General features: G+C 42.3%; 1 protein-coding gene across 1 annotated transcript; it reads left to right on the forward strand.

Moving 5' to 3' along the window:
- The first annotated feature begins 12,713 nt into the window (after positions 1 to 12,713).
- Positions 12,714 to 27,657, forward strand: SUCLG1 (succinate-CoA ligase GDP/ADP-forming subunit alpha). The gene is made up of 9 exons (XM_085223726.1): positions 12,714 to 12,870; positions 18,784 to 18,887; positions 19,773 to 19,889; positions 20,423 to 20,635; positions 20,722 to 20,779; positions 23,105 to 23,188; positions 23,827 to 23,978; positions 24,423 to 24,611; positions 25,295 to 27,657. Exons 1-9 carry the CDS (start codon positions 12,819 to 12,821, stop codon positions 25,319 to 25,321), a joined length of 996 nt encoding a protein of 331 aa, XP_085079852.1. The 5' UTR covers positions 12,714 to 12,818; the 3' UTR covers positions 25,322 to 27,657.
- The last annotated feature ends 261 nt before the right edge of the window (positions 27,658 to 27,918 follow it).

Consider the following 27,918-nt stretch of genomic DNA (forward strand, 5'->3'; position numbering starts at 1 on the left):
ATGAAACCATTACTGCACCATTTCTTTCTGGCCTCGGACCAAATATGATCTCATCCAGCTCTGTGCTTAGCAGGGGCTCATTAAATCTAAGCCTGAACACGGCAGGTTTAATTCTTCAGCTTCTCTGGGTGCTTAAGATGCTTGCGGCACAGCCTGCTACTTCTGTGACAGCTTTCTCTGTTGGAGGAACTTTGAGCAGAGAGGCCATGGGCTGCATGTGCATTTCAATGTACCACAGGGTTAGAATTAAAACATCTGCAGTGCTGGAGAAAGACTGGTGTCTGAACTGGTTCTGGAGGTTCTGTGCAGATTTTGGCGCAGATCCCCTTCTCATCAACACAAGGCACTGGAACAGGGATCTCAGCTGCTCTTCATACACATTACCTTCTAGGACCTTCACCATCTCCACAACTCTCCTTTGGATGCTCTCTAGTTGTTTTATATCCTTATATTGTGTCCCCAAACCTGTTCACAGTACTTGAGGTGAGGCCTCACAAAAGTAACATAGCACAATCCCTTCCCTTGCTTTCCTTTCAGTTGTATTTGCTGCATTTGATTTTAACATCCTTGGTTTTGATTTGACTTCCAACTTTTTAAGCTATTTTCCAAAACAGCCTCAAGAAGCCTGTAGTAACAAGGCTGCCATGTCTGCTCAGGAAGAAGAGCAGTGATATATTTTTCGAAGATGACATTGCAAAACAAATCCAAAACAAATGGCAAGAGATGTCCTTTCAGTGCCCAAGGCACTGACTATTTAGGGTGCAATATCACAGCATTCCCTGTTACCTTTCCCAATGCTTTTCATGGTGAGAGGTTGCGATTCATCCCTGCACGCAAACCCTGGCATTGCTTTCTGCACTGTGGGTAATGCACAGCTGATTGGCCATTTGCACTGAATTATGGATTATCTTGGCCTTGGAGAAAACAAACATTTCTAGGAAGATCAACAGCAGCAGTAAAATTAATGAGGAAGAGAGGAAATAAAGCAGTAGTATCATTCAAAAAGAAAAAAAACAGCAATACAGATATAATAGTCGAGTGCTTCAGGTATGACTGAATTAACCTTTGGTTAGCAGGTTATCTAATGAAGCTGAATTAACTAAGGAGAAATAAATTAAGAGTTTAGTTAAAGTGGTTCACCTTGTTCCATGTTATCAAACAAGTTTTACCACCGGTCAGGTTTTTATTATTGTCTCTGTAGGTCTCGTTTTATGATCGGATATAATGATTGTACTGTGGAACCTGACATAGAAGGAAATGGAAATAATTAAGCAGGCAGCACAGAATATGTCTGCTCCATGTATTAAAACAAATGATTCTAACCCAAGTGGTAAAGAGAACATGAGCACATTATAACCAGTGAGAAAAATGAGCTGTAATGAGTATTAGTCAGGTATAATGAGAATTAATAGCCTTTAAACATAGAGTCAGAACCATCTTGCAAACAAGGAAAGCCTTCTCTTTGCTTATCTAGATGTAATCAGTAAGTCTGGAGGAGCTGGTAATATCCAGTTCAACTTGGGATGTTGAATTAGGAATATTCTTTAATCATTCTAAATTCAAAGTTAATCTAGTGCTATATCAGTAAAAATGTGCACATAAATTTGGTCGTGCATAAAAATATCACAGAAACCAAAGTATCTGCAACTGGGATCATCCCTTCTTTGTCCACCAACACCAACCTCCTCATTCCCTCATGCTACTCTTCCAGTGCAAGGCTGATTAAAAAAAAAAAAAAAGCAAAACTAACATCAAACATCAAAATTGGTAATTAAGCATAAATTCCCCTAAAACATTTTCAAAGCCTTAATTTCAGTAGCTTGTAAGTTATGCTACAGTGCATAGTCTTCTGCTAATCAGGTTCTAATAAACCATCCAGTTTAATTCCAACATAACGTATTTGGAAATGACAAATTAAATTGAAAACCACCACTGTAAATCCAGACAGTACACTGTGATACTTGTCTTACTGCCTTAATTCCTTGCCTTCCTCTTATCCTTAATGGAGTGTAGCTTTTCAGAGAGGATCTTTCCATTTTCTTCTTGAGTTTGTGTATGGTTTAGTGAGGATTGGACCAGTCCAGCAAGGAATCCAAATCTGTCAGCTCCTTACCAAAATCTTGTACACCCAAATTCTTGTATTGAAGAGCAAGTCATTATTTAACATTTTTCTCTGCTGAGATGGCAAGAGATACAATGCACCTACATTTCAAACCCACTCTGTGACTTGGGTCACTCTGCCCCAAGCCTGTAGCATTGCATGGGGTTGTTGTGACCAAAGTGCAGGACCCAGCACTTGGTCTTGTTGAACCTCATACAGCCGGCCTCAGCCTATCCAGATCCCTCTGTAGGGCTTCCCTACCTGCAGACAGATTTCCTCCCAGCTTGGTGTCATCTGCAAACTTACTGAGGGTGATCTCAATCCCCTCATCCACATCATCAAGAAATATATTAAACAGGACCAGCCTCAATACTGAACCCTCAGGTACACCACTCATGACTTGTCACCAGGGTATGGAAGAAAGGGCAGAGCATGTATTTTGGCCCAAAGTCTTCCATAACTTTGGTAGAGCTGTGATGTGTTCTTCAGTTCTGTAATAGAAGCCCTTCCTTACTAAGTGTGCAGTGTTCCTACTTGCTGCTTTAAACCCTCCAGATTTGGGATATTTTAGTTATAAAGGGACAAATAAGCCTCTTTCAGCCAGTGGCTGCTTAGAAGACTTCAATGTTTCTGGATTAAATAAATTCTGGACCACATATTCATTAAAAAGAGGGAAAAGAAATCTGATTCCCTTTCTGGTTTCCATTTGGCTACTGCAAGAGAAATAAATAAGATGTGGTCAGTGTGAGAGAGCCCATCCTACAGGTGCTCTGTGGAGGATAGCGATGCCTTTCCTAAGTGAAATGCATTCAGTGGAGACATTCATGCCCCAAGGCCTACATTTACTGATTGAAGAATACAGACAATTTTAGGGATTTCATTATTTACAGGATCAATATCGCTATTTAGCCAGACAGCTGCGAGGCGTGGGCAAATACCATCTGCTCTAATACATTTCTCTGTCTATCGATCTCTCTCTGCGTGCGTTTTGCTGATCAAATAGAGAAAGCAGGAACAGGAGCAACTTATTCCTACTTTTACTGCATCAGTAATAACATTTGTCCATACAACTTGCCAATCAAAAGCTACGTGTGCAGCTTGAGCAAGCATGGAGCCCTATGGAAAGAGCCACGTCAGCTCATCCCATCTATTATAGACAGGACCTGACCCCTCCTGGCACACCTGCCCCAGTCCCAGAGCCCAATTCTTATCATAGTGCTTTTCAGCATACAGGAAATCTTTAGAATTCATGCTGCTGTAGTAGGTAGTAGGAATGCTTGAGTTTCCTCTGGTAGTGCTCTCATCCACTGAAAGTCAGCTCAGGAGAAATCTCTTAGGGTGGTTAATTCTCAGCCATCTCGACAGCTAGAAACACGAAACTGAACTGGAGTCAGTGGCACAGCTATTTGTTTTGGAAAAACATCTCTAGGATAAAGCAAGATTAAAAAAATCAACAAACACAAACTCCTCAACTTATGCTGTATGATAGAATCAGAGAATCATAGAATGACCTGGGTTAAAAAGGATCTCAAAGATCATCTAGTTTCAACCCCCCTGCCATGGGCAGGGTTGCCAACCATCAGACCAGGCTGCCCAGAGCCACATGTATAAAGTCTTATACCAAACTAGTAAAGTCTCAGTTTTTCATTTGAATTTGGACTTTCTCAGCTCTAGAGCTCCTATGAGAACTTGTCCCACCAGCACCTGCAGGATGTATGCTTACAACTAAAAAAAAAATAGAATGAAATAAAATAATTAGTTTGGAATTTGTCATTTATGCCTCTGTAAATGAGTCTCTTTAGACCTGATGACTGGATTTGAAGACCCAAAAGAACAACACAACACAGTGGATGCAGCACATTGGGGAATACAGATGGCTTCTGAACTGTTTTTAATCTAAATTCTAACTCTTCTCAGTGGGAAATTGGCAGCTCAATGAGCCGCCAGTGCACCCTGGGCAACCTGGTCTGGTGGTTGGTAACTCTACCCACAGCAGTGGGGTTGGAACTCAATGGTTTTTAAGGACCCCTCCAACCCATGCCTTTCTATGATTCTGTGGGTCTCACACAGCCTTAAAGACCCTGCGGGTCAGAGTTAACTGCCATCCTTTATTGGGTGCACATCAGGGCCAGCAACGCTTTCTGGATAAAAATACTGTCCTGAAAATATAAAGGATTACATTTAAAATACATTTCATTTTTAAAGAAAAAAAAAATAAATAGATTTTTAAAATTCAATAATGAGAAACTTTCCAGAAAATATTTTGAAACGTTATTGGCCTCTTTTTTATCCCTCTCATAGGGAATATATTTTGTTTCTGATATTTCTTATACGTGTACTGGTTCATTTCACTAGTTAGTGCTGCTGCCAATCCCTGCAGCATCAACAGAAGAGATGTTCAAAGACAGGAAAAACTCATTTTTGTCCTTCCCCAGGAAAGCAACTCTCTGTAGCACTGAGGCTGATACGAGAAGACCTGCGCAGGTTGTTTGCCTTTTAATGGCATAGAGAGCTTTTTTCTTACACTCCCATTGATTTTACCTAATGCTGTCGGGGCTCTCTCACAGCAGTGATGCTGCAAATCGGTGCTCAGGTTAAAACTGTGGTGCTGTTTCACTCAGCAGCAGAACTCCTAATGATCTTGAAGCAGATAGATTTTCCCCAGCAATTACCCTATCCACAGCAGCATCTGGTCATAAAAAGGACAGTAAGTCCATGCAGCTGCAGTACACACACATAGTCCGTCCATGTGAGTACAGAGGTGAAGTGCAGGCGTTCATTTTTCCCACCCACCTCCATCTGCATTTTCCAAACATTAAGGCCAGAGTCTTTTCACTTGCAGCTCTGCAAGCCTGTTGGTTTTTAGGAGAATTATTTTACAATTATTTTACCATAAGGATAGTAATGGCACTGGCACAGATTGCCCAGAGAAGTGGTGGATGCTCCGTCCTTGGACACACTCAAGGTCAGGCTGGATGGAGCTCTGAGCACCTGATGGAGCTGTAGGTGTCCCTGTTCGTTGCAGGGGAGTTGGACCAGATGGTCTTTAAAGGTCCTTTCCAGCTCAAACCATTCTGTGACTGTGTGATTTTGGGGTGTTGATGCTGCTGCAGTGTCACGTAGCTGCTTGGAGCCAGAATGAGCTCAGTGGGGCTTCCTGGCAGGGAACAGGGATAACAAGGACACATCAAGGAGTAATTAGAGAAATGGATAAATTAACAAATCACTGCCCATTGCTAAAACTTCAGAAAACAGCACTGGATTCAACCCTTCCCAAAACCATCAATAAAATAAAATCTTTATGCATGTAATTCAAGTGTATTTAATATCTTTAGAATAGCTCTGTATTTTTATCATAGCACAAATTGCAACCAAATGCGATACTTTCCACATATACTAAGGCAACATCCAAATCTTTGATGAATACAAGTGCCTACTTGCTCAAGATACCAAAATTCTTTAAGGCAGCTTAAATAAAACACCTTAAAATAATGATTACACTGAGAATATGACTGAAGTCCAGCAAATAATTGATAAAGTGGAAGAAAATATTTAACTTTCTCATGGCCTTCCTCTTGTAAGTACATATTTATAATTGACTTGTCATCACTGACTAATTATACTTATGAATATGACAGCTATCTGAGATAAGATTACAGCCCATGCTCTCCTTCACACAGTATTGTTAATTTACTTGTTTCTCTGCAGGCTATTAAGATGATGCATATATCTGTGCATCAGCTATTTATTTTAGCTATTGCTTAGCTATGCACCAGCTATTTATTTTAACTATTGCTTAGCTATGCATCAGCTGTTATCTTAATTAGCTATTTTAAATCTTAGTTAATGGACATCTAATTTTTTCCCTCATCTTGGGTACTTAGCATTGAAAGCCACATCCAAAAGACCATGACATCAACCTAGTTAGTCTAACCAAGCAGGAACAATAAATTATATACAAAAGAATAAAAAGAGCAATTTGGGGCACTGCCATCTGTTCCAGTTTGCCACATGGCACTCATGGGCACAGTGCATGGTCCTATGGCAAAAAAGGAGGAACAGCGTTGGGAGAATCACTGCAGAAGGCACAAATTTCCTATTGCTGCATGAGAATATTCAACCCACGTCATATTTTGTCATCTGGGTCTGTCCAGTTGGGAATGTAGGATGAGCAGTGTGGCACCCTTCAATATTTGGGCGTGGGTGACTGCAAACCTGTAAATAATCTCATTGATTCTGAACAGAATTAGTATTGATATTGAAGAATTAACATAGTGGAACACAAAGTTCCTGAACTTCTCCATTTCATTTTAGGGATGGAATTAAACTGGGTTTTCTTTTGATTAATGCTTGCCTTGGAAGCAGTGTAGCAGAGTCTGCAAGACCATCTTGGTGTGTGCAGAGTTTCTATGCTGATGGATGGAGTGAGAAATAATGAGAGTTCAGAGCAACCCCAGGGTTGTGTGGCTCTGCAGATGTGAGCTGTGTACATCTGGTTTGCAGACAATTCATCAGCAATGGACTGCAAAGGAGATGCCTGCACGTTATCACAGTGGACAGGTGGGAGCTTTCCTGCCCTAAAAAGAAACAGAATTTAACATTAAAATGTTAAATGTGAACATTTTGTGGGATTGGGAATGGAGAAGGCATGCAAGATTTAGTGGACATGGTACTGATGGGTTGGGGTTGGACTAGATAATCTTAGAGGTCTTTTCCAATCTTAATGGTTGTATGATTCTATTTAGGTCAGCATTTGAACAAAGATACAATGCTGTGAACATGATGGAAAGCTGAAGCTGTGAAAAGCTATGGATGCTGTGAAAGGCTATTTTGTGGGTAGGGGTTTGATGTTGCTCTGGGCTGAGATATGGGGATTAAGCACATCATAACTCATTAGTATGAGTTGTTCCCACCAAGTCTGGGCAGCCTGATCTAGCGGTTGGGACTGGGCTGGAACTGCATGGGCTTTAAGGTCCCTTCCAACCTCAGCCATTTTATGATATGATTAATGAGAGAGCCCATTAGAGGGCTAGAGAGCACAGGCATAGCAGCTTCCTTCCAGGACTCAATTCCCACTGCTGTCAGTAGCCAGTACAAAGTGCAGTGGGGAAAATGAGCTCATTCGTTTCTTTTCAAGGAAAGAAAAAAAAAAAAAAAAGAGCAACAAAAAAATTCAAATCCTTTGGAAGTTTCCAAGTGAAAAATTCCTGGCTTTGATTAAAGTCACCTCATGATGTGCTCTCAGATCTGGAGGAGAGGAGGGAGGCAGCCTTTATACTTTGTCTATTCAGAGCTGGATTTACACTGACATTTAAATGTGTGCTTTTTAGTCAACTTGTAGATATTCCTTTAAATGGTGTTTGAATGGAGTTCACACACCTGCTCTGTTGAAAGACACCCAGCACTTTTCCACAGTGCACCTTCCAACCACTGACTGGTGGTGAGGCATCCCTGGAGACTTTCAAGGTGATGCTGGATAAGGTCTTGGGCAACCTGGTGTTCCTGTTCATTGCAGGGGAGTTGGACTAGATGGCCTTAAGAGGTACCTTCCAATTCCAAGGATTCTACATTTCTCCCTCTCTCTCTGTAAGCATTCCTTAGAGAATTTGCTGAGCTAAAGAGCCACAGTGCAGAAGGAAGGAAGCCACAGCAGGAGGAAAGTTTCCCATCACCTTTACCTTGAACATTGCTGGCTGCGAGACCAAAATCCATGCCAGAGACTGTGTGGTTTGTTAGGATGGAGTTGGAGAAGAGAAATTGCTGTTAGTTTGTTGTTTCCTCCGTCAGTTTCTTCCAGGTGTAAATAGGGAACCTTACTGCAGTTGCTGGTTATGATGCCAATCCTCTGACTATTGATTTCCATGGGAAGATAAGGCTGATTCCCATTAAGACCATGAAGTAGGAGTTGTGTGATGACACCATGTTGTCCCTACTTGCAGAAGACATCCTCCATCTGACCCATAGACTCATCTGGCAGCTCTGACAAAAACTAGCAGTGAGAGCATGGTGTGTGCTGAATCATAGAACCATTAGATTTGGAAGGGCCTTTAAAGATAACTGGTCCAACTCCCCTGCAAGGAACCTACATCTACAGCTCCAGGTGTAGATGGTAGGCAGGTGCTCAGCCCCATCCAGTCCAACCTTGAGTGTTCCAGGGATGGAAGAGTGTTGATTTTTGTTTCAAAGCTAAAATTCAGAGGCTGCTTTTGTAGCAAATCATATCCTGCCAGATGCTGCTTTGATCCAGGAGACAGGGATGCTGTTTGCAGAGGTGCCAGGTGGGGTGTCCATGGGTGATGGGCCTTCCAACAGCCTAGTAGCAGCTTCCTACAGAACAGGAGATTTGCAGCCAAGGTCTCTGGGACAAGGTTAAAGTGATGACATATGGCCATAGAAGCTCATCCTGGAAGTTGTCTTTAGATATTTTCTGAACCACATCTGAGCTCTCTTAAATTTTTTTCACTGTTATTATTCTTTCTTCTTTGTTTTTATTTTTGCTTTCCCTTAAGGGAAAGCTTTCATAGCAATTTCACAGGAATTCGGTTTTAGTTTTGTTTGTAACATAAGTGTTGCCAGTGGAGTGAAAACAGAATCCACAGGCGCAATTATTGGTCACAACAGAGTGAATAAATGAATTAATTCTCTCTAGCATTGTTATGACTTTCACGTGCACAGCGATGGCACAGGCTGCTGCTCTAACTGCGGTGTCTTCAGGAGAAGGAAAATTCTCTGAAGGTTTGTGGGAGACAATTAGTTTGAACAAACCTCCAGAAAAAGATTTATCCTCCTGTGGGAACCTCAGAGCTAAATGGGGAAAATGAACAGGTTCCTATGGGTGACATGAGAGGAGACAGACATCGGGCTGCTCTGAGGAGGAAGGAAGAATACTCTTCCCCTGCCATTCACTTGGCTTCTTTGTGATGCAGTTATTTGCCTTTCTGCCATGAATAGGGTAGGGATGCAGCCAATCTCTGTAGCAGTGTGGCACTAAAATTAGCTCCCTTTGACAGAAAATGCCCTGAGTTTGGCTTCATTATGTTTGCTTGATGTTTTTGTTATTTCTTAACTATTTCAGCAGGAGGAAGCAGGTCTTCATGAGCTCCAACTGGCAAGCATCAACAGCACCAAGGTAAATGCCATTAGTTAATCCCAGAAAAAGTGTAGAAAAGTAACTTTTTTCCAACAGTGAAATTATCAACATAGAGAAGGTCATATCCTCGTGGTCACTTTGATTTCCTGCCTTCAGCAAAGCTTTTTGTGTCCTTGCAATGTCCCCTTCTCCTCCCTGACTCTCTGCTTCCTGCATGTTCCCTTCAAGCCCGACCAGTCTGAGGATTTCAGCTGGGCATGAGGTCATTACTCAAGAAAAGCCAGTCCTAAAGCATCTTCCAACAGTGGCCTGAGGACAAGAGCCTGGTTCTGCTTTGCTGCACAGTCCTTGCTTTCGCTCTTCAGCCAAACTTGTAACAGTCCTGGGAGGAGAGTTAAACAATGAAGCAGCTGTGACATCTAGTGGCACTTGTGGCTATTTCAACTCAAACAAAAATATCCACTCTGAATATGACCATACGTATATTTGACAATCAAACCTTCATGCCCAGCCTGCAATTTCCTCTATGATGGAGGTATGGGAAAAGTAAAAATAATCATTTTGGTCAGTGGAGCTGTAGGGTTGTTCAGCCATCCACTGCTTTTCTGTCACAGCTGGTGATGAAAGGTTTCCCAGAATACAAAAGTAGAAGAAAATGTTTTAAAGGAAGGATTTGAATGTTGTTCTGTGGGTTTCTACAAGTGCCAAAACAACTGTAGGAATGAATAGGAAAAAAAATGATGGGGATGGGCTGATGGTTGGCAGGAACTGCTGTTCTGTCTCTGCTGATGGCACCAACAAGGTCTCCCAGGACACAAGAGCTGGGACAGCACATGTGTACTCACCTGGCACATAGAACCTGAATTTCCTCCCTAGCTGCATGCCATCTGGATAGCAAAGGCTCATGTCCAGTGCCTAAATATAGGTGCTGAGTGCTGTCTGGTATGCCCTATGGTACTTCAGGCACCTGCAGAAGGCTGGCTGGTTGAGTATAGGATGTAAGGGAAAACCAGGCCTTCCTGGAGGGGCAGGGAGAAGCTGAAGGGGTGCTGAGAGGTGGCTCGAGCTGCACTAGATGCCAGTCTACAAGCAGCTTAAATGCCCCCTGTGTTGCCTGCAACAATCTCATAAAACAAGTCAGCAGGAAATCCAGAAGAGGAGATATGTGGATTCATTCATGGAAACGTGCATATGGGAAATAGGACGCTGTGTGCGCTAGGAGTGAGTTACCTGTGGGAATGGGAGAAGGTGAGCTTGGCAGGCACTTTCTGTACCCATCTCAGGTTCATGGGAAAGAGAGAGACTGGCATTTGATGCAGGTAACAATTCTATCCTGGCGCTTCTGAGTGCCAGTTCTTGGAGCACAGTCTGTGTATATGCTATGGAAGTAATCATAGAATGGTTTGGATTGGAAGAGACCTTTAAGAGCATCTAGTGCCAACCCCCTGCTATAGGCAGGGACACCTCCTTCTAGACTAGGTTGCTCACAGCTCCATCCAGCCTGGCCTTGAGTGCTTCCAGGGAGGGGACATTCACAACCTCACTGGGCAACCAGTTCCAGTGTCTCACCATCCTCACAACAAGAAAATCCTTCCTAATATCTAGTCTAAATCTACCCTCTTCCAGTTTAAAATACCAGATGTTGGCTCTGGAGTGTAGACAGGACACCCTGGAAAACGTAGGTGTGGCTTTTCTACCCTTAGTGCTAGGAAGTCCAGATGTTTAAGGGTGATTTATTTACACTGCACATTTTGTGAGATTATGGAAACAAACAAAGCATTAGCATTGCCTTTTCTTATACAGAAGAAGCAGTGGCTGGGAGGAATTGGCTGATTTCTATGATGGTCCCAAGGAAGTGCACAGACCTCAAGCTCCAAAGTCCCACAACTGTCCAATCAGAATGTAAACAAAGGAAAGAAAAACATTTTACCATTAGTTTTAAGGGAGTATCAAAAGAAGTTTAATTTTGTGCTTGCAGCGAATTCTTTTCATCTAAAGATCTAGGAAAGGCAAAATGTGAGCAGGCAGTGTGATTTTATCTTATGCTCCTGCTGGAGTTCCCAGGTAAGTAAACATTAACATGATACTCTACTCCTTTGGGTTGTTGTTGGTTTTTTTCCTATCTGAAGGTCGAGCCCTCTGTAGACATACCGGACAGAAAGTCCTGTGTTTAACCTCCTGAAGATCTGCTTTCAAACAAGATCAAAGCCCTGCACTAAGTAAAAGAGCAAAAAGATGTTTTCAATGGGATTCAGCTGTTTCTGGGCATGTGATTTCCATAAGGTTCAGCTCCAAAATCCGCGTCGCTCTTAAAACGAGGTTGTGCACTTTAAAATGATATAGGAAGACTCACTCCTTTTGCAGTGGCTGAAAAACATTGTTCAGAGATTAAATCCCACGTTTTTTTTCCAACCCTTTGGCTGCCCCATGCTGAGCCAGAACTCAGTCTGTCCCAAGCGGTGCAGGGGAACTCCTGTGCCACCTGATTGCTGCTCACTGCTGTATTGTTTCTCCCTGGGTTGAATGGATTCATTCTACTTAGCTGATTGAATCAGTTAAATTAGTGTTGGCAGAACAGAGCATTCTCTGCTAGGAACAAAGTCACTGCATTAAACCAACCCAAAACAGGCTTATTTCTTCGTATGTCCAAGTGAGTACAGCTGGATTCTGTCCATGACACTTGTATTAGGGGGTAATGACTTGTGTCAGCATGAGGGAACTGGGATTGTTCAGTTTGGAGAAGAGTGGGCTCAGGGGAGACCCTCTGGCTGTGCACAGTTCCCTGAGAGGAGATTATAGTGAGCTGGGGATCCCAGGTAACAGTGACAGGACGAGAGGCAATGGCCTTAAGTTGTGCTGGAGGAGGTTTAGGTTGGATATTATGAAAAATATCAAAAAGAGTGGTAGTGCATTGGCACAGGCTGCCCAGAGGAGGGGAATCAACTCTTTAAAAGGATTGATAACTGCAGGACAAGGGGAAATGGTTTTAAGTTGAAGGAGGGGAGATTTAGGTTGGATGTCAGGGGGAAGTTCTTTACTATGAGAGTGGTGAGGTGCTGGAACAGCTGCCCAGAGAGGCTGTGGATGCCCCGTCTCTGGAGGTGTTCAAGGCCAGGTTGGATAGGGCCCTGGGCAGCCTGGTCTAGTATTGAATGTGGAGGTTGGCGGCCCTGCATGTGGCAGGGGATTGGAGATTCATGATCCTTGAGGTCCCTTCCAACCCTGGCCATTCTGTGGTTCTGTGATTCAGAGTGGTCTTGGGCTCGCTGTCCCTGGAGGTGGTTCAGGAACTGTGTAGATGTGGGACTGAAGGACACGGTTAGTGGGCGCGGTGGGGATGGGCTGGATTTGGATTTGGCGATCTCAGAGGAGCTCTCAGCGCACACCCCCAGCAGCGGGAGTGCAGACACGGCTCAGCGCTCACACAGGCGAGGCGCTGCGGACTACAGCCCCCACAATCCCCCTCGGGGCCTTCCCGCCCCTCATCTCCCTTCTGATTGGCTGACACCGCGCGGAGGACCTTCCCCTAGAGCCAATCGCAACGCGGGGCTGCCCGGCGGCGCGCCGGTGTGGGCAGTGCTCAAGCGCCGCGTAGGGCCGCCGTGGCGGTGTCATTGCGAGGGGACGATGTCTCACTGCAGCGCCGCGGCCGCCCGCCTCCTGGGCCGCTTCCTCCGCCGTGAGTACCGGCCCACGTCCCTCAACGGCGCTCTGGGGCCCTTCCCCGCTGCTTGGCAACCGGCTCCCCCCGCGGCCGCCGCTCCGGGGTAGGCCGCGGGGCTTGCGCTGAGGGGGAGCCCGGCCGCCTCCTGCTCTTCCTCTTCCTCTTCCCGCCGCCTCGCAAGGTCACCCGGGGAGGGGAGAGCGGGGCTGAGCGCTCTGAGGAGAACCCGCGCCTCGGGGAGCTGAGGTTCCTCAGGATGGAGAAGCCGCTGCGCTCTGGGGTGGCTTCTTCTGTGGTGTGGTGGAGAGGAGCCACGTCGGGCTTTCTGGGGACAGCGAGGAGAGCTGGAGTCTTAGTGCTACGTTATCCCTTTTGGAAAGGGCCAACACGAGGATAAGGCTGAGGGAGCTGGGCTTGTTCAGCCTGGAGAAAAGAAGGCTGCGGGGTGACCTCATTGCAGCCTTTCAGTACCTAAAGGGAGCCTACAGACAGGAGGGGAATCAACTCTTTCAAAGATATAACTGCAGGACAAGGGGAAATGGTTTTAAGTTGAGGGAGGGAAGATTTAGGTTGGATGTTAGGGGGAAATTCTTCACAGAGAGTGGTGAGGTGCTGGAACAGCTGCCCTGAGAGGTTGTGGATGCCCCATCCCTGGAGGTGTTCAAGGCCAGACTGGAGGGCCCTGGGCAGCCTGGTCTGGTATTAAATGTGAAGGTTGGTGGCCCTGCATGCAGCAGAGGGGTTGGAGCTTCATGATCCTTGAGGTCCCTACCAACCCTGGCTGTTCTGTGATTCTGTGAACACCGATTGTGGAGTCCAGCTGCTGGTTCCACACAGGGCCACCCAAAACTCAAACCCTTACGTATTCCCTGGGAGACTACAAGCAATCTGAGGCTAAATTTTCAGCTTGTAAGCCTTTATATGCATTGCTTTGAAGATCATGGTAAATAAATAATTAAGAAAAAAACAACTTTATTTTTCTTTCTTTGTGCTTATTTTGGGCAGTTAATGCTGCATCCTCTACTGGAATCAGTATGGATATGTCAAAGCACAAGAGTTGTTTCTTGGAATCTTAAGCTGAGGCTGTGAGGTGTTAACCTTGCATCTTGCAGCTGGCAACAAATGGGCAAAATTAAGCTTAATTGTTTTCAGTGAAACTCCTTGCAAGCAAAGCTTTATGCTTCAAATGTCCCCATCCCTGGAGGCATTCAAGGCCAGGCTGGATGTGACTCTGGGCAGCCTGGTCTGGTGGTTGGTGACCCTGCACATAGCAGGGGGTAGAAACTAGATGATCATTGTGGTCCTTCTCAGCTCAGGTAATTCTATGATTAACTTGTAGGTCAGGGACTCCTAATGTGATTCTGCAATGCTTTGGGCCATGGTGCTGTGGCACGCCCACCCTCCCCCAGGTGTCCTTTCTTGCTTCATGTCTCCCATAAGCACCAGTGGAGAGCTGTGTTGCCTCAGCACAGTGTCACCGTCTGTCAGTTGAACTCTTTGAACTCACTCCTGTGTGTCCAAGAGAATTTGTTCTGTTGGTTGATGGGCGTGTAGCATCTCTGGTGTTGGTTAATTTGTACTCCAGCAGAGCTAATTTTTTACAGATTTTTACGTCTTTAAAATCCCACTTCATTCTCTTTACAAACAGCAGTAAAACAGATTGAAGGAAGAGTGCTTACGGTTCTTTTTGGGTAGTAAGGGGAGAGGTGGACTGAGTGATGTAAGAGGTGTTCTGCTTGCAACAGTTTATAAACTCTTTTAAAGGAACTTCTGAAACATTTTTCTGGTTTATTGCTCTTAGTTAAATGTTAAAAGTCTTCTGGAACCTTAAATTCGGGATGTTATGTTCTGGGTGCGATTGAAGGCTTTGGAAAGCTGTTAGATTAAATAATGGAAGTAGATTATGGGCATAGCTCTGGCAAAGATTGCTGTAGAAGAAATGATTTGGGTGTTTCAGTGTGAACTGCACTGGCAGAGGGGCTCCCAGCCCTTCAGCTGCATGCATTCTTAGTGAAGTATATATGGAAAAAAGTTTGTTGTCTTGGAAGAACAGTGCCTATTTTCTCCTTAAACTCCTTAGATTTGGAAGGAAGCTTCTTTCTTTGTGACTCCATGGCCCAGTGCAGCCAGTGTTGTTCTTTGCAATGAGTGGGGATTTTTGGTTAGGGAACAAAGAAGTGTTGAAAGAAATAGAAATTCTTCTAAATGTTGCTTTCCCATTAGTCCTATTTCTCTGTAATGTGGTGGGTGTAGCATAGTCATCACATCTGTCCTTTTATAGACTGATGAACTTATTTCTTAAACTCTTATGCTGTGTTCATAGATATGGATTTCCATAATTAACAGGAATTTGGCAAGAGAAGAGTGAGGGAAGAGAAGCTGAGGAGCAGTAACTAGAAATCCTGTCCTGAGCACATAATACTCTTTCAGACAAGGAGAAAGATCTTCTGAGCAATCCCTTGATTACGTGGGATCTCCTTGTCAGTAAGGATCATCTTGTACAAGTGCAATCGATACCTTGAAGGCTGAATTCTGCAGACTGGTTTGAGAGAAGATGGATAATTGTTCCAGATATGCGTGTGTGAATATGGCCTAATAATGATGGTCTAAACGTAAGGAAGGACTGGGAGGAGAAATTGTGCCAAATCTCAGACTTCCAGTCAGTGAGCTTGGAAATTTCACTGCAGCACTTGGGTCTTCATTCAGCTTGTCTTTTTTTCCCATGTATATTCTGTGTTGTAAGAAGCTATCCAGAACTGCTGCTGTTCTGTCCTCTTTCAGCAGAAAAAACTTGTGGTGTTTCCACTGGTGCTCTTTGGACTTGACTCCTTTCCCTGACTTTGCCCTGAAGTCCATTCTTCCCATTTGTACTGGAGCCCATATATTTTCTAAGGCTTTCTTCTTTTCTTACATAGGAAAGGAAAAGGAAAAGGAATATCTTCCTTCATCTCTAAGCTCCCAGGGCGTTTCAAGAAGTGATAGAGGGAGAATTTCATTTACTGCTTGTCAGTCTCCTGGCAATGGAACTACCTGCTCAGGTCCTTCTGGAAAGGAATCTTTGTTTCTTTCCCTTGCTTTCATGTTGTGCTATTCCGTGAGCACCTTCAGATCCTTTCTTGCCTTCCAAACTTCTTTTTTTTTTTTGGTCCAGGATAAATGTGGGCAAGAGAGAAACACTCTGATTTGGATTCCTATCTATAGCTGTAGGGAATCTTGTGAGAAGTCCTGAAAGTAACAAGTTTCCAACTCCATGAAGTTTTGAGTTGGGAAGAGATTGAGCCCTGGTATCTGTACTGCTGGGGTCAGCTGTACAAAGGTAACTTGGGCTGTCTTGTTTTAAATCAGATCTATTTGTGTTCCTTAAATACAAATGCAAGCTATCAAAAATCAAAAATGATGTGGCAGAAATAAAAAGGATTGCCTGAGAAAGGTTACCTAGCACTGTGTTCTGCTTTTCTGAAGGTGCATTACAGGCCTTCGTTGAGCACAGTGATATTAGTGTTAGACCTCTGATTTGACAAAATACAGCATTTCCACTGTGCTTCTGATTGGATCTGGGTTTGCAAAGATTTGTTCTTGTGCTCTGTGGCTTGACACAAAGCCTGCAGTGTTGCAGCTTGGCCTCTAAGTTAGAGCTGTACATTAAAATAGGGTCAGCAATGAGGTTGGCTTTTAGTGGCTTGTTGCTGAAGCTTTGCAAGCAGAAGAGCAGGTAATTTCTTGTCCTCTCTTCCTGAGGGCACATGGATTACACTGTGGAACCCTAATTTGTTCTAACAGAAGCAATTGCTTGAACAGCAGTTGGAAGCTGTGAAACAAGATGAGCTGGTGAAGGAAAGTCCAGCTGGAAATTGAGACTTGGGTTCTATTTCTGACTCTTACCTGCTGTGAACTTGGGTGTGCCGTTTCCATTTCCACCTGTTTCCTTCTCATCTCGTGTCTGTTAAATCTCTAGCTGTTTGCACCCAGGACTTGCAGCCTGTGCCATGTGCAGCAAAACTTCATCTCCAGCCATACTTCTGCTGCTCTTACTGTGCTGGTGGCCAGGGAGAGAGTTTTCTACTTCAGATGAGGTCACTGTGAGAAATAGAGAGCTGTATCGTGCCAGCTATAAAGGATAATAAAAATCTCTCATCCTAATCCAGCCCAGAAGGCACAAAGTGGTTTTTTCTTCTTTTCTTTCAAAATTGCTCTGCAGACCCGTGTATTTGATGAGCTACCTCTACCAGAAGTCATAGAATCATAGAATGGCCTGGGTTGAAAAGGACCACAATGATCATCCAGTTCCAACCCCCTGCTATGTGCAGGTCGCCAACCAGCAGACCAGGCTGCCCAGAGCCACATCCAGCCTGGCCTTGAATGCCTCCAGGGATGGGGCATCCACAGCCTCCTTGGGCAACCTGTTCCAGTGCATCACCACCCTCTGTGTGAAAAACTTCCTTCTAATATCTGACCTAAATCTCCCCTGTCTCAGTTTAAAACCATTCCCCCTTGTCCTATCACTATCCAGACCTAGTCAGCAAACTGCTCACACCTCTAGCCAGTTTTTTTTAAGCCAGCTATATTTTCTCTAAACCAAGGTTACTTTGTCATGTATGAGGTATTTTCAAGTCTAAATCCATAAAAAGTTTTGGAATTTAAGCAGTTTTTCAGTTATCGGTGCAGAAGAATAAATCTTTCCCAAGCTATCAAAGTGTGAAAAAGAAAAGACTTGAAAGCTTCTTATCCTTGAAAAATATATCCATGTATATGTCTGAAAGCTGAGAATTGGTCAACTTAAGGTTTTGAAAACATTTTTGTGAAAGGTTGTAAATATCTGAAAATAGATATGGGATGGACAGCTGAACTGGGACTGTAGAAGTGCTTTTATGGTTTGGAGAAAGAAGGTCCTGCTAACAGTCACCTCGCTCCTGCATCAGCAGTTTATATTGAAAAATATTTTTTCTGTGTAATAGCTTTTGCTTGCTTTAAGGAAACCTGGGATTTTAGGTCTCCTTTATCACTTTGCAGAAATGTTTAGAGGACGGGGATGTATTCATTTGTGAATGAAAGCAGTAGATAAGATGTTGGCATCTATTGTTTGTTCTGACTGGGGTTCTGATGTTCAGTATGGTGTATGTGCATGATCTGACCCTCAGCAAACTGGGTCAATTACAGATATATAAGATCTTAGGAAAACAAGGCATTACCACTTAAGAACTTCCAGAACTGCTTTTAAAAACAATTGGATCAATTCATCTTAAAAAAGGGGTGGCCAGCAGGGAGAGGGAGGTGATTGTCCTCCTCTACTCAGCTCTTGTGAGGCCCCATCTGCAGCACTGCATCCAGGCCTGGGGCCTCCAGCACAGGAAGGATGTGGAGCTTTTGGAGCGGGGCCAGAGGAGGGCACTGAGATGATCAGAGGGCTGGAGCACCTCTTCTATGAGGAAAGGCTAAGGGAACTGGGATTGTTAAACTTGGAAAAGAGAAGGCTCCAGAGAGACCTCATTGTGGCCTTCCATACTTGAAGGGAGCGTATAAGCAGGAGGGGGAACGGCTGTCTACGAGGGTGGATAGTGATAGGGCAAGGAGAAATGGTTTTAAACTGAGACAGGGTAGGCTTAGGTTAGCTATCAGGAGAAGTTTTTCACCCGGAGAGTGGTGAGGCACTGGAACAGGTTGCCCAAGGAGGCTGTGGATGCCCCATCCCTGGAGGCATTCAAGGCCAGGCTGGATGTGGCTCTGGGCAGCCTGGTCTGCTGGTTGGCGACCCTGCAGATAGCAGGGGGTTGAAACTGGATGATCATTTGGTTCTTTTGAACCCAGACTATTCTATGATTCTATGAAAACATAAATGTGTATGTACTTATTTGATAGGACATTTTTTAACATGGAGCATAACAAGGCAGTGGATTAATGGTTTGTTTTCTCTTTTCTGCCTTTCTCTAGTGCACCAGAATGGAGTACGACACTGCTCTTACTCAGCATCGAGGAAAAATCTGTATATTAACAACAGCACAAAGGTTATCTGTCAGGGTTTTACAGGCAAGCAGGTACGTGTATGTGCAGTACTACTTCTGTCACCCTTCTGGTGCAGAAAGTTATTTGGCCATACAATATAGTAATGCATGAGAGAGATTATAGTTTCTTCTTTGTTGATAGGAAGCAAAACTTTGTGGTTGAGGAGATCCCTTTGGCTGTGTAGTTTTCTACTTTCCTGTCCAAACAGCTTTTTTCTTAATATCAATAAACTGTAGATTTTTGTTTTTCAGTGTGCAAACTGAAAACTTTGTTTTTGAGTCAACTGTGTTCTGATTCCTGACTTTTATTTTTCAATTTTTATTTTTATTTTTTTGTAGTTGGCTTTGCTCTTAAGCCTTAAGCTCTGTACAGCTGAAAGGGCTTCTTTGTAAAGGGAGACTTGCTCCCTTTACAAGCTTTGAAAGCTACTTTTGTAAAACCTTACAGTTTTGAAAGTGCATCTTTCACAAATGCCTTTGAACATTGATGCCTACGGAAAAAAATGGTTTTAATTTCAATCTCACATTCACTCTTTTACACATTTACAAGGGGAGAAGGCCGCTTTTTGCTAAATCTGTCATCTGGTCATGGATGAGAATGGTAATTTCTTCGAATTTATCATCTGCCATAATTGATGTGGAAAATAAAACATGGCTGCTATGTCTACAGGTGTATTGGCAACACAGGATAAACTGTTCTTTAGTGTGCCTCAATTTAAAAGAAAAAAAACAACTGATAGCATATTCTGAATTGATTTAAAACAAGTTGATGCACTCTTCAAAATAGCCGATTGTTTATTTGGAATGAAATCACCTCATTGTAAATTGAAGTGCAATAAATTGTCTTCAGAATTATAGATGTCATCACATTTTATTTGTTGTTATATGTATTGTAACTTTATTCTTTTTCTCTCATAGGGCACCTTTCACAGCCAACAGGCATTGGAGTACGGCACCAATCTAGTTGGAGGAGTTTCTCCAGGGAAAGGTGGAAAAACACATCTGGGTCTGCCCGTGTTTAATTCTGTGAAGGAGGTAATTTGTAGCAGTGACTGAAGGAGCAGACGGTTCAATCCAAGAACTGATGCTGCTGAATGCTTCCATTCCTCATAGTGAAGAGGCAAATTTGAACCTTGGATGTCACTATGCAAGCAAGGAAATAGAAGCCTTGTAAGAGAGGCTTTCCGTGTGGTCAAGCATGAGTCTGCCTTCCACTCTGAGCTTCACACTCAGCAATGCAAATATCTTTTCTTTGCAGCAGGCTTACATTTTATGCCTGTAGCTATTTTTTGATTGATTCTGGTTTGTATGATGAAATTGTGGCCAAGTATTATCTAACAGTGTTTTTAGGGGAGGTCTTTTTCAGATAGTGTTTAGGTTTCAGTTCCCTGGTTGTGCTCTGTATGTCCATCTTCAGTGAATTTAACACTTGCACGTTTATGGTAAACTGGAATATATCTATTTATTTCATTTCTGCCTGTAGTAGACATACTTTAAGTGACTAGTAATCAGATGCTCTCTTTGGGCTCATTAAATGCTTGATACCTTTTTTATTATTGTCCTTGTAGGCCAAAGAACAGACTGGTGCTTCTGCCACGGTTATATATGTACCTCCACCATTTGCTGCTGCTGCAATCAACGAAGCAATCGATGCAGAAATGCCCCTGGTTGTTTGCATTACTGAAGGGATTCCCCAGCAGGACATGGTTCGGGTTAAACACAGATTGCTTCGCCAGAATAAGACTCGACTTGTGGGCCCAAACTGCCCTGGTGTCATCAATGTAAGTGAATTCTGAATTTGCTCCAGGGCTGAACCATTCTTTGTGATAGTTTGAATGTTTGATTTGTCTTCTCATTCTTTCTTTAGCCTGGAGAGTGTAAAATTGGTATCATGCCTGGTCACATTCACAAAAAAGGAAGAATTGGTGAGTTTTTGAATATTTATGCATCATCTAAAAGTAACGTTTGGTACTCTAGCATTCTTATCCACAAGGCTAATCTCATCCTACCCAGAAGACACTTAATATGCTGTATAACACTTTGTCTGTCCTTCAGTTTGTAAGTTAGCTTACTCGTAAATCCTGAAGGCCAAAGACTTAATGTGATAGAGTTTGTTTCCTTAACACTATTATTTGAGCGTACTTCCAAAGAGAAGAGTTTACAAAGAACTTTCTAACCTGAGAATTCAGGCAGTAGTACCATGGTGAGTGGAATCGACAAGCACACCCACTTCTCAGACAGGGGAGCTGAGATCAGAGAGGCAGTGAATTGTTCATAATCACAGCTTAGTTACAAACCCTTTAGCATGCAAGTGTTGTATGCTGATTTCCATTGGTTCTTTGTCTTAAACTATAGAAATAAGAATTGTAACTCCTGCATTGCATTATTTAAAAGGTGCTCCAAAACATACGTTGCTATCTTAATAAATAGAGCTTCAGAAACATTGCAAGCAGCATACACTGCCATTATCTGTCAGGGAGGTATTTTGTTTAACTTGAACGTAGCACCCTTAATGTTTGTAATTTTTCTGGTGAAAAATGTGTTTGCTGTGGGGAAAGCTGTTCATTGTACTGGAATTAACTGTACTCAGGGCAGTTTTTCTAACACAGAATCATAGAATGGCCTGGGTTGAAAAGGACCACAGTGATCATCTAGTTTCAACCCCCCTGCTCAATGTGTCAAACTGGAAATAGAAAAATAAGACTACTGCAGTTATTTCCCTTTTAGGTAACATCAAGCCATTGCTCTATGACTGTAACAGTGACAATTGATATTGTCATTCAGGCTTTCTTCAGAATCAAAGTTCTATTACGATCTTGAGTGTCTGCTGGAGTCACAGGACCATGGAATCTGAATGAATGAATCTTCTGCACATCAAGTGCAAAAGCATGTTTTAAATCCTGATGTCCTACAACTGCTAGAAACATTTTTGATGGTGATCCACGAGTCAGGGAATAAAGATGTGAACTTTGCCACCTTCCCAACTTCATTTGACACTCACATTTGGTGGAATGCTCCTCAGCCTTCTCTTGCTCTGAGGCATCCAAGAATCATTTGATAATCTTGGGATTTGAGCTTTAAAAACAGCCTCAATTTTTGGTCTGTAGTATTCTTTCAGGCAGTCTGAAACACAGGAAGTTCTTTGTGGGCTGTAGTAAGAAATAAACCCACTTCTTTGCTGGTAGACATCTGCACTCTTCTATGGTATAAACAGTAGACAAGGCTAAATGTTAGTCTAATGGTGCATTTTGCCTTCTGTTTCTGGAATATACTAATTACACTGCTTGTTAAATGGCTTGAAATAGATGGAAGATAATGTCTGTTTTTCTTGAAAAACTTCCTTCTTGTAGTATTAACAAAAATCTTAACTTTAAAAAATGGACAAAAGGCATGCAAGTATTTGTCCCCAACCTACGATTCAGTGCTTAACTTTGGCTGAAGAAAATGTAGTTAGGTCTGGCTGGGGTTGTGGTCTCTTACTGTAATACTGTAATATAAATGTTAAAAGTGTATTGTAGAACAACTCAGTTGCAGCAGCAAGTATCTTAGTAATGGTAACTCTTTTATGTCATAGAATGGCTTGGGCTGGAAGGGACCTCAAGGATCATGAAGCTCCAACCCCCTGCCACATGCAGGGCCACCAATCTCTCCATTTAATACCAGACCAGGCTGCCCAGGGCCCCATCCAATCTGGCCTTGAACACCTCCAGGGACGGGGCATCCACAACATCTCTGGGCAGCCTGTTCCAGCACCTTACCACTCTCTCTGTGAAGAAATTCCCCCTGAAACCCCACCTAAATCTTCCCTCCTTCAATTTAAAACCATTTCCCCTTGTCTTGCTATCATCTACCCTTTCAATGTAGCATCTTTGGGTTCTGGAAGAACCTAATTGAGTTGCAACCCTGTTTTGAGTTCAAGGTGTAAGCTACTTTTATACAGGACAAGGTATATATTCTGTTTTGTTTCCAACTTTCTTTCCTGATAAAGTGGTAGTGTGAAGAATGCCATCTCAGCCAACATAACTGCTTTGCTGGGCAGCTTTAATCTCTTTACAATTAAGTATCAAAACCAAATGCCAACCAAGAAATAGTACAAATGTAATCCTATATAGAGTTTTCATGTTTTGGCAACAATAGCTGGAAAACCTGACATCTTGTGTTCAGTTCAATAAGGTGATTTTGTTGAATTTAAGAACAGCTACATGTAGTCATGCACTCAGTGTCAAGTTTATCTCCTTTTGTTCCCAAAGGTATCGTGTCAAGATCTGGAACCTTGACCTATGAAGCCGTTCATCAGACAACGCAAGTTGGATTGGGGCAGTCCTTCTGTGTTGGTAGGTTTCCTCAGAAGCAGCCTGTAAGAACACATCCAAAATAATTTCTTTCTGCAAGCCTAGAAATTGTTGAGTGCTTATCATTATGCTGAGAAATGAGATCTCAATCTGTTGTGAAGATATAACCCTTTTCTGTTACCGTTTCCACATCGGATTAATAAAAGCCTAGAAAATGTATTTAAGCAGAGAGCAGCCAACAAACATGGCATCAGTTTAGAAACAAATTGTTCTGAGAAGTTTAATATTAATGTAAATGGGTAGAGCATTCTTAGGCATTTAGTTGGGTATTCTGAGCAAGTTGGCTCATTCACTTTTTTTTTTTTTTTTAATACAGTAAAATTCTGTTGCTGGAGTCTTAACTCAGCTGTATCTTGTGTGGAGTCTGTATAGGATGTGATGTTTGGCTTATGGTTTGGAAGGTGATTATTCACAGGTGTTTAACTTCTGATAGCAAGCTCTCTATGAAATAGTGGAGGAGAGATTTGGAGCAGATTCTTTGGCACTCCGAGAGCTGTCTGTCTTATGAGTCTTTGGGAATAATCTTCATGTTGAAATTTACTTTGAAAACTGTTAATGTAAATGCAGTGTCATTATCTTGAGTTTTTTTTTTTTAATGCAATTTTACATTCTTTTTCCAGGGATTGGAGGCGATCCTTTCAATGGAACTAATTTTATTGACTGTCTTGATGTCTTCCTGAAAGATCCTCATACTGAGGGGATCATATTGATTGGGGAAATTGGAGGAAATGCTGAAGAAGATGCAGCAGCTTTCTTGAAGGAAAATAATTCTGTAAGTTTTGAAGAGCTTACTTCCAAATGTGTTGCTGGTTAGCCCTTTTCTGCCATGTCAAGAAAGCTTATTTCAGTTTCTAACTACTGACAAAAGAGCAAAAGATGCATGCTATTATACTTTGATATAAGAGAAATTTAACATGATTAAAGCTCCAAACTTCAGTTTAACTGCAGAGCATCAGCTTTAGATTTTTAATTCTGTTATGATATTTGTAGGGAACATTTTACTTTTTTTTTTTATAAAGTATTTTATTAAGTATTGCTTTTTATCAGGAGGTGAAGTATTCCATACTCCTAGCTAATGGTTCCATGTAGTCTGAGATTTCCAGCACTTTGATGTATCAGCTAGCCAGACAAAGATGCATTATTTGAAATCTGTTACCTAGAATTGCTTTTCATTCACCCTTCACCATGTAACTCAGTGTCTTTTCTTTATTGACAGGGTCCAAATGCCAAGCCAGTAGTGTCATTCATTGCTGGTCTCACTGCTCCTCCAGGCAGACGGATGGGTCATGCTGGAGCAATCATTGCTGGTGGGAAGGGTGGAGCTAAAGAGAAGATAGCTGCTCTTCAGAGCGCTGGTGTCGTCGTCAGCATGTCCCCTGCTCAGTTAGGCAGCACCATCTACAAGGTTTGTTATTGGAAACTGGTATATGTGTGCACTCCAAGTCTGCTTTTGAGGGAATAAGAGTTGGCAGTGCATATCATACCCAAATACTCTGTTGCTCGAGGTTTAGTTAATGTAGTTATGACTTAGATGATATGCAGAAGTAGTTATATGTAATATTACCTTGATAGGAAAGTGAGCAGCAAAAATACAGAAGTGGTTACGTTTTGCTGTGGAGTACAACTACTTGTTGAATTGTGTTTTCTGGGTTCTATCAGAGGAAGCAAAGAACCCAAATTAATTTAAAACAATAAAAACAATAAAACAGTCTTTAAAAGTGCAGTCAGTATGGCATATAGAAATGTCTGTTAAGTACTAATTCAGAATTAGAGCTGCATGCATACAACTGAAAAACTTTTGTATGCTCTTACAGAGAATTAGTGTTTTTCAAGCCAGTTTGTGCTGTGTCTGGTAACAAGTGGTTCCTTGGTATCACTGCAATCTAGCTCATTTGCTTTTCATAGCCAGTGAGTTAATGTGAGGTGAGAGAATGTTTGCAAGTATTTTTTTAATTTAGTTTTTAATTCCAATTTTTAATTCCTAAAATTAGATTTAAGATAAATACAAAGTAATTTAAAATATAATAGTAATAAAAGCCTTTTTTTTTTTTTTTTCTTCCATCTTAAATGTCTGTTTGCTGTTTGCAGGAGTTTGAGAAAAGGAAATTGCTGTAAGAGAAGATACTTTGGAATACTGTCTCCAAAACATCAGTGCAGCACCTGACCTCTGCTTATCTTCTGTTTGCTAATCTTCAGTTGCCCAAATGACTGACACTGGTCATGGAATTTGACTTGGAAGCCATAAACCTTTTGGCTAAACCTGTTTTGATGTCTCCTCGTTTCAGACGTGATCACTGCACTGTAAATCACAGCAAATTAATAAATCTACTACTAAACCTGATTCATCTTCTTGAATTCCTGAAGCAGAACCGTTTCTTCAGCCATCGTAAAGAAACTAATCAGCCTTGAATCTTTTGTAACTTAAGCACTGCCCAGTTTAAGGTAAAGTCGCTTATAGAGATGCTTTTAAAGGTCAAGGCACTGACTTTTTATGCACATAAGATAGTTTGCTTTATTTTTAAAGATCTTACTGTTTGTTGCTGACAAGTATGTTTGAACAATAGGCCAAAGTTTCCGTCCGCTAAACCAAAGCTGCTGGATCTGAAGGGGTTGCTTGTTGATCCATGTAGCTGAGTATGACTCCAGTCCAGACTTTCTTTTCAAGGCTGAGCCGTGCACAGTGTAGTCCTCTACTGACACATAACTCTGTTGTATGGAGAGGTGGAATTTTTATTCAGAAAAATGAATCTAATTTCCCATGCAAATATGTGTATTCACACTTGTAACTATGAAAATGGTTTGTTCTTTGGCTTACATTACCTTGCTTTCCTCTTTAACCTGAACTAGGATTGCATTGTTTGCAAATGTGTTCTGAAATCCCAATAAAGCTGGGACATAATGGACAAGATTGAATAATTTCTGAAAAAGAATGTAGTAAGTTATCTTACTTGTTAACCACTCCAAGCACTGTAATGGAAAGCCCTTTTTTACTTTGGAAATAGCCCAAACACAGTGCCTATAAATTAGTGTTGTAAGCTTTATCAGGATGGGCTAAACCCAAGATTGCTTTCTTTATATAAAAATCCCTGTAACCTGGCACTTGTCTAAAGCTAACCTTGTGTTCCATAAAGGTGCTGTTACAAAAGCTTGTCTTGTTATTTGTTTAAAACTGTGAGCTTTCTTTCTCAAACGCCTGTGCAATTTTGCTTCCTAATGCAAGCACTGACCATATATCTCAAAGCTGACATTTACAGTTCTGAGAGCTAAGCCCTGTGGAAATGTGTAAAAGGACAGATCGTATATCTGCTGTTCCGGATGTGTGTTAGTGCACTTCACATGTGGTCAGAATTGGTCAGATGATGGGGTCCGCAGGATGCAGAAGTTAGATGCTGTAAAACATTGGCATGATTTGCTAAAATGGACCTGACATCAAGTCACTAAAAAGCTGGGAGCAACACTGAGCAGTAAATCATTTAATAAAATCTATGAAAGCAGGTAGGAATTGAATGCTAGATCTGCTCTTGTTTTCAAGTAGTGCCTGATTCAGTCTGAAGCAAAAAAGACAAATCAGTGCCCTTTAGCTCAAGAAATATCAGTACTAAAATGTCTCCATCTGTGAAAGAGTGCAGTTCTTCACCAGTGAATGTCAGGATGTTGCAGCCTGTCTTCTTGTGATCCTGCATCAAAGTTGACTCATTGTAATGGTGGGCTTCTCCACAACAGCTTTAGGGATGGGTAATGCTTCTTGATAAAACCACCTGAATTTTGTAGAATTGCAGAATGGTTTGGGTTCAGAGGGACCTCAAGGATGATGAATTTCCAACCCCCCTGCTGCAGGCAGGGCTGCCAACCTCCATATCTAATACTAGGCCAGGTTGCCCAGGGCCCCATCCAACCTTGCCTCGAACATCTAGGAATGGAGCATAGCCTGTCTGGGCAGCCTGTTCCTGCACCTCGCTTTCATCACTGCCCCAGTGTTACAGTAAATGACCTCCCAGGGCAACTGAAGTGTAGTAGTTTCCTGCTAAGGATTGCTCAATGGAAGCTATTTTAGAGGCACCAGTAATTTTATAAGTTAGCCATAAACTCCAGTGATTATTTTACTCTGAGGAGGTGTTCCTCGTATTTTGGTATTCGAGAGAGGGTTTGTAAGTGTGACCCTGGTTCTACTGATTACAGCAGATGTTCAGAGCTGCACCTCAGCAGCTGCCTGATTCTGTACAAGCCTGGGGAAGCAGTCTGTGCCAGCGTGAAGCAGAGGATCATCTGAAGATGGAGAAGAAGTCTGACTCTGATAGAAGGGCTTAATCTTTTCAGTTTTCTCTTGCTGCCTAAAAATGCACACTTGTAAAAGGTTGATGATGTTTGTCATTGATAATGACAGTGAAAAATAGATTCACATCCGTTTCGTACCATATGTGCTTGTGAATAAATATTTCAAGTAATCTGAACTGGAAAATTGTTCTGGTTTCTTTTTTTTTTTTTTTTTTAAAGGAAAAAGTTATGTTAGTTTTGGGCCTTAACCTCTGGCTACTTTATAGCTCAATAAATAGGTTTTATGTGCAAGAGAAGCATGTCTGAGGTTGCTGTTCAAATTCTCATTAGATTTCAAGAAATAATCCTCCCTTCTCCACCCCTTATTCTCCTTGATCTAGGCTGTCCATAAATATATATATACTATAGTTTGAAATTAATTAAGAGATCTGCCACTG

This window comes from Meleagris gallopavo, chromosome 4 (assembly GCF_905368555.1).
Source record: "Meleagris gallopavo chromosome 4, MGAL_WU_HG_1.1, whole genome shotgun sequence".
Classification (NCBI taxonomy): domain Eukaryota; kingdom Metazoa; phylum Chordata; class Aves; order Galliformes; family Phasianidae; genus Meleagris; species Meleagris gallopavo.

What these genes read in the sequence shown, in the direction of transcription:
- SUCLG1 (XM_085223726.1), top strand. Translation starts at nt 12,819, where the DNA reads ATGTCTCACTGCAGCGCCGCGGCCGCCCGCCTCCTGGGCCGCTTCCTC. An exon ending in AGGGTTTTACAGGCAAGCAG is followed by an intron (nt 18,888 to 19,772) that starts GTACGTGTATGT and finishes TTTCTCTCATAG; the next exon opens with GGCACCTTTCACAGCCAACA. An exon ending in ACTGCCCTGGTGTCATCAAT is followed by an intron (nt 20,636 to 20,721) that starts GTAAGTGAATTC and finishes TTCTTTCTTTAG; the next exon opens with CCTGGAGAGTGTAAAATTGG.